Below are 6,433 nucleotides of genomic sequence, written 5' to 3' on the forward strand. Positions count from 1 at the left end.
TTGAACAGTTGGAAAACTGCAGAAATCCATAGAAAAATACTACTTTAATGCTTTAATTCTTTTTTCGCTTCCTGTGCTGTAATGAAAGCTATAAATCAAACTAGAAAAGTTAAAAAAAAATTCCAGCTTTGATTGTGAGTCCTACCCTGTGTATAACGATCTAACCCTCTGTGTGTCCGTCTGGGTCGTAGAAGACGACGGCGCCGAAGCTCCGGAGGCCACGGCAGCTACGAATCCTCCCGAGGAGAAGCCGACTCAAAGCGACAAACCCAAGAAGACTTTGGTCAAAGAGGCAGGAAGCTCGCAGCAAAAAACCAACGGGACAGCAAAGGTCAAGTCAAAAGGCAAAAAGGACTCAACGGCCGGACCAAAGAAGGCGAAGCTCGCCAAGCTGGACGGAGAGACGGCGAAGAAAACCGAGAAACCTGCAGGGACGAAGGCGGTTAATGAAACTAAAGCTACGAGAACCGACAAAAAGGCCAGAAAGAATAAAACAGCCATGAAGGCGAAGAACAGGATGGGAAAGAACAAGTTCAAGAAGCTGAAGCACATGTTGCAGAAACACGACGGGTAGTGACGGCGACGTGGTCAGGTGTAATAGATTACATTAGAGCCTTAGTTACAGATACATGTGATGAGCTTGTTTTTTTTTTTTTATTTGTGTTTCAAATTATTCATTGTGTCCGTCTGTTTGTTAATTTCAGTTTGGGCCGATTTCCATAAATCTGTAAGATACAATAAATCTTTTAAGAGATTTTTCATCAATGAGAAGTTTTTGTCTTCGTGATTCATTTATTCAGACGATTTCAGACGCGTGATGTGGAACATTGCTGCTTAATTACTTCGTTAAAGTGACGACATAGCCGAGATATTTGTCATTCACGTGATTAGTCAACACACCGAGTAAGGTTTGGTACGTAACAACACAATAACAAACTAAATCTAAAGCAACAGCAGCTGATCAAAGTGTCCAAATGACTAACGGCTCAGTTCATCTCTGATTCCTTGAACAGTGAAACAAAGTTCAGGATTCATACCTGCAGCTGTTAAACTGTGACTCTGATCCAGCATGTCTCCATGTAGGAACCAGTTCTAATAATTATAATAATTATGATGAAGTTGCTGCTGTTGCTAAGCAGCTCTCTCACTTTGGAGACATTCGTGGATCGTGATGCTGCAGGTTTGTGATAAATGAAGGAAATGATCCTGAACTGCTGAGAGCAACAAACTAAACTACAATTCACCTGTCTGATGTGAAGATAGCGGTTATCTGTCCATGTTCTCTCAGGTGTAATTATATGAATTTAATTACCTATGCTACATAAATCCTCGCAGCTATTTAATAACTCAGAGGAAATAATTCTAAACAGCTGGAAACAACAAACGTCAGCTCCTGTTAATGTCTTGCGGTGCGGAAATACTTAGATTACATTCATTATTAATGAGTATCATTAATTAGTCCCAACTATCTGCTTTAATCTCAGTTAAATTTCATGTTTACGAAACTATTGAACCAACCACTGAATTGTTTACAGCGCTTGTAATTACGTTTTAGACGTCCACAGATACAGTTAGACGGGAACAACTTGAGATATCCCTCATTGAAACACTGGTGCATCTCAAAAAAATGAGAACATTGAGAAAAAGTTGTATAGATTTTTTTTCATATTTTAATTCAAAAAGTAAAGTTTCATACATTTTATGTTCAACAAATGTCAAGTAAAATATTACCAATGATAATAATTCAAGCCTGTTTGTTTTACTTTGATGATTATGGCTTATAGCTGGTGAAAATGATAAATCTGTCGGTATTAATGACGTCTTTTATTTATTTACTTCAGTTATAGTCAGTTTGAGCCGAACGTCCTCAGCAGCCAATCAGATCGCTGCGTTTCGGAGCGGAAGCTGAGTTGTTTACATTGTCCAAGATGGCGGCGGGGATGTACCTGGAGCATTATCTGGACAGTAAGAGAACATCTCATCTGCAGAGGCGCCGGAAGACGCTTCAGTCTCTTCAGTCGTGCTATAGCCAGCGTTCGGTTCTGTGTAAAAGCCGCCGGTTACCGTTTAACGGAACGGTCTGCTGGAACCGTGTAACCCCCGGCAGCGGGTTTTGGGCTCCGTCTATTTCCTGGAACCACGCATCGCAGCGATGAAAGGATGCAGACTGAGACCTCACAGCTCTCACACTGTTTTATTGACACGCCTTGTGTTCTCTTAGCATGTGGGATCTCAGTTCTACTTATGGTTTGGTGCTAATTCAGAAGCTAACGTTGCTAACAGTTAACGTTCAGTTTAGCTAGCAGCCCTGCGTCTCAATGCTGTTATTGTTCCCCCGAGGTCTCATTGAGAGTTCTGTTAGTCTGTGTTCTGGTTCCTGTAGATCTCAGTGAGAGTTCTGTTAGTCTGTGTTCTGGTTCTTGTATCAATCAATCAGTCAATTAATCAAACTTTATTTGTAAAGCACTTTTCATACATGAAATGTGTCACAAAGTGCTGTTCATTGCAGAACACAATCAGGAAAGGATCAGGGGATACAAAATAAAATACAGAACTCCACCCACCCTCCCAGCCCACATTCAACACAGAATGCTACACACACACACACACACACACACACACACACACACACACACACACACACACACACACACACACACACAGGAACACTAAGAGAGCTCAGTTCTGTTAAACTGTGTTCTGGTTCCTTTAGATCTCACTCTAACCATTGTGTTCTCCTCTCCAGGCATAGAGAACCTGCCCTTCGAGCTGCAGAGGAACTTTAATCTGATGAGGGATCTGGACCAGCGCACCGAGGGTGAGATCTATGAATCGATGTGGAAACACTTCATTTAGAGTAGAACAGTCGTGAGACTGAAGCCATGAAACTGTGGAGGCAGCAGCTCTCTATCTTCAAACAACGATTCGTGCAGGATTCAAAATGATCCCAAAGACAAGTCTGAGGTTCACAAGACGATAGAAGAACCAACATTTTGGACTTTAAGTGAACATAGTGAAGCTGCACTTGGTCAGACATTTACAACTTCTGGGCTCATATTTCCTGGAATGTCCTGTTTGAATGTTTTGGAATCTGGTTTTATGGAGTTTTTAGCAGGAAGTAGCATCCATTAACTGTTGCGGTCAGATTATTCCAGTCACCAGGGTCCCCTTGCTTAGAAGTTCTTCTTCATGTTCCTGTTCTAGATCTGAAGGGACAGATTGACTCTCTGGCTAAAGAATACACAGCCAACGCCAGGACTCTGTCCTCGGAGCAGAAGCTGTCCATCTTGAGGCAGATCCAGCAGTCCTACAGTAAATGTAAAGAGTTTGGGGATGATAAGGTGCAGCTGGCCATGCAGACCTATGAAATGGTTGGTATCTGACACAGAAACACAACGTTGTAGTGGTTCATAGACGCGCTGTGAACTGTGTACTAAAATCTGTGCAGGTGGACAAACACATCAGACGCCTGGACACGGACTTGGCTCGGTTCGAAGCCGACCTGAAGGAGAAGCAGATCGAAAGCACAGACTACGATTCCACCTCCAGTAAGGGGAAGAAAGGTGAGTGGACGCTGCTTCTGTTTCTGCCCTGTTGATGGTGACTTCAGTAAATCCAGACTTGGTGGAATCATGAAGTGTTTCTGTAACTCCAGCAGACACCAGACAGAAGGAGAAGAAAACAGCTAAAACAAGGTCCAAAGTGAAGAGTTCAGATGAAGATGGAAGTCCTAAGAGCGCACAGAAGAAAGTCAAACTCCTGCAACCGTACGTTGATCTGCTTTACAGGTTTTCCCAGGTGTTATTTCCAGTGTATTGTATTCCTGTTCTCATTCACAATGTTTTGCTTTGTTTTGTTTTTAAATTTCATCTTTAGAGGAGAATTCAACAGTCCTTCCGCTAACTTTGGGAACGTGCACCCGTCTGATGTTCTGGACATGCCGGTGGATCCAAACGAACCCACCTACTGTCTGTGCCATCAGGTCTCCTACGGCGAGATGATTGGCTGCGACAACACCGACGTGAGTTTGGTCTAACACACGCATGACATTTGTCTCACGTTAATGCTGAAGGTGATTCGTGTCTTTGCTTCAGTGAAGCTACAGTGAAAACAGAGTCAGACAAATGTGAGAAATAGTGCTGAAACCTAAGATATTTTCACTGTTGAGCAGTCTGTTGATTAGTTTCAGGCTCAATCGATCAGCTGTTTGGTCCATAAATGTCATAAAATAGAAAAAAATATGGATCAGAGTCTTGTTTTGTCCAAATATGTTCATTTTACTGTCATAGAGGAGGAAAGAAACCAGAAAGTATTCACAGTGCAGAAGCTGCAATCACAGAATTTACACAGTTTTTCTTATAAAATTCAGATTCATTTAATAATTGACAAATAACTGATTAATCATTGCAACTTTAGTGCATCTGTTTCCTTACTGCTGGTTCATTTTATCGACTGTGTGTGAAGTGTTTGACTGTATTTTGCTGGATGGAATTGTGAACGTGTACGACCCAGTTTCTCTCCTCCTCTGTGACAGTAAACCGAACATATTTGGCCAAAACAAGACATTTGAAGAAACACTGATGCACACTTTTCTCCATTTTCAGTCATTTCAGAAACCAAACATCTAATTGATTCATGCGTGAAATAATCCAGAGTGTAAATAATCCAGAAATAAATAAAATAAATCCAGAAAAGGTTGCAGTTTAGAGCATGTATGTGCTGGATGGTGACATTTCACATTACAGTTCATCAAAAAACAGAAAATGTACGACCAAGTGGATAACCAAACACGGTATAATTTTATTTATGTGCATATTTATTTTAATAATAATTAATCTTGTTCACATTTTACAGAGGTTGTGACAGTATAATGCCATGATACAGGCCTGTAATTAAGAATATTAATGATAAAGAGTCAAGTTAAAATAATGTTGTTTTTTTTTTATCAGGAATCGGTTATAGTACGTCCTCGTATTTATTTTCTACCAGTGAAGAAGTGCAGCTTCATCCTAATCCTCAGTGAAAAGGTCACAGAGCGACTGAGCTGCTGTAACGGTGGTTCTCTCTGTTGTTGTGTTTTGAAAATCGAGTGCTCCATTTACACACCACTCACCAGAGCTTTCCCCGTCGGTGTTTCTGCAGTGCTCCATCGAGTGGTTCCACTTCGCCTGCGTGGGCCTGACGACCAAACCAAGAGGAAAATGGTGAGAAACTCTGAGCTGAAGCTGACGCTGAGGCTGCATCGCCAGCGTTCTGCCGTGTTCTAACCTGTTTGTGTTGTCGCAGGTACTGTCCACGCTGCTCTCAGGACAGGAAGAGGAAATAAAGTCACCTGTTGTCCTGGATGGAAAACCAGAAGAATATTTCTTCATTAGTTACTAGAACTTTCTGTTTCTCATCTTCCTTAACATTTGGTGCTTTTGTTTTTTTTGTTTTTCTTGGTTTACATTCTTGCCTTGGTCTGATGCAGTGTGTGTGTGAAGGAGCCGAGCGGTTACAAGTCTATTTAAATTTAGAATTTTTAAAACGGTTAACATTAATTTTCATTGTTTTCGTTACCTTTGGTGCTCTTATTGTGACTTATTTTTTTTACATTTTGTTTTGTGAGTGAATATTAAACACTACAACTGCCCCCGATGCTTCAACAGCCCAACTTTCCACCAAACTCTAAACTGTGTTCACACGTACAACTGCAAAACTGTAAGTATTTTCTCTGAAAACAGGCCATGGCTGGTTTTTATGCTTCGTTGTCTGGTTAGTTTCTCGTGCTTAGCCTTGGAACACTAGTTTTATTTTTTAAGTATAACAAGAGGGCAGATATGATTATGAAGACAAATGCTGCATCCCAACAGTATTAGTCATCCGTGGTAGTGAGTTGAACCATTTCATTCTAACATTTGACTGAGTGCTGCATAGAAAGTAAGACATTTCTTGAAAAGTATTGTCATTCTGTAGCTGAAACATTGGTATTGGGGAGAAAAGGGGTGATTGTGTTGTCAATCATTTGAATACAGCTACTACCTCAAAAAAAACCCTCTGTCCTGTGTGGTGTTTTGTCTCTGTGCTTTCTGTGAATTTTAAGCAGTTTGTGAGAATCTGCAGCTCCAGCTTTGTGTTCTCAGTGTTGTCCAGTAGGTGGCGGTGTTGGACCAAGCCAGGCTTTTATCCAGCTGAGTGATGCCATTCAGCCGCATGAGGTCAGACTGAGCAACATTTCACTGTCAGCGCAGTCTGAACCGCCTGCAGTCACTTCAACACGCACAGAGATGTACTTGGAGTTGTGTGAAGTGATGTTGAAGAGTTTTCCCACATTTTAGCACCATTATCGGTTAAAAACATGACAGAGAGCGAAAAGACACAGTTTGAAAATCACAGCACACTTCACTGCTCTACAGCTACATCAGATCTCCTACAAACTGAAATGTCCATAAAA

The 6,433-nt window shown here is 41.3% G+C and overlaps 2 protein-coding genes across 4 annotated transcripts in view; both read left to right on the forward strand.

Annotated features, from left to right (window-relative positions):
* nop2 (NOP2 nucleolar protein homolog (yeast)) overlaps positions 1–768 on the forward strand; it is a 10,476-nt gene extending 9,708 nt beyond the window's left edge. For both annotated transcript variants that reach the window (XM_008298185.1, XM_008298186.1), the window contains exon 16: positions 192–768. In XM_008298185.1, coding sequence (XP_008296407.1) covers positions 192–574 — 383 coding nt within the window. In that variant the 3' untranslated portion in view covers positions 575–768. The remainder of the gene's footprint in view (positions 1–191) is intronic.
* A 1,132-nt stretch (positions 769–1,900) lies between these two features.
* On the forward strand, positions 1,901–6,032 carry ing4 (inhibitor of growth family, member 4). 2 transcript variants are annotated; one of them, XM_008298187.1, is made up of 8 exons: positions 1,901–1,965; positions 2,747–2,818; positions 3,205–3,371; positions 3,449–3,563; positions 3,656–3,767; positions 3,877–4,021; positions 5,143–5,204; positions 5,287–6,032. In XM_008298187.1, the coding sequence occupies exons 1-8, from the start codon at positions 1,929–1,931 to the stop codon at positions 5,324–5,326; spliced, it is 750 nt and encodes a 249-aa protein (XP_008296409.1). In that variant the 5' UTR covers positions 1,901–1,928; the 3' UTR covers positions 5,327–6,032. The 2 variants fall into 2 exon arrangements, with proteins under 2 accessions (XP_008296409.1, XP_008296410.1); XM_008298188.1 differs by having other exon boundaries at positions 3,659–3,767.
* The last annotated feature ends 401 nt before the right edge of the window (positions 6,033–6,433 follow it).

This window comes from Stegastes partitus, unplaced genomic scaffold (genome assembly GCF_000690725.1).
Source record: "Stegastes partitus isolate 25-593 unplaced genomic scaffold, Stegastes_partitus-1.0.2 Scaffold1292, whole genome shotgun sequence".
Lineage (NCBI taxonomy): Eukaryota > Metazoa > Chordata > Actinopteri > Pomacentridae > Stegastes > Stegastes partitus.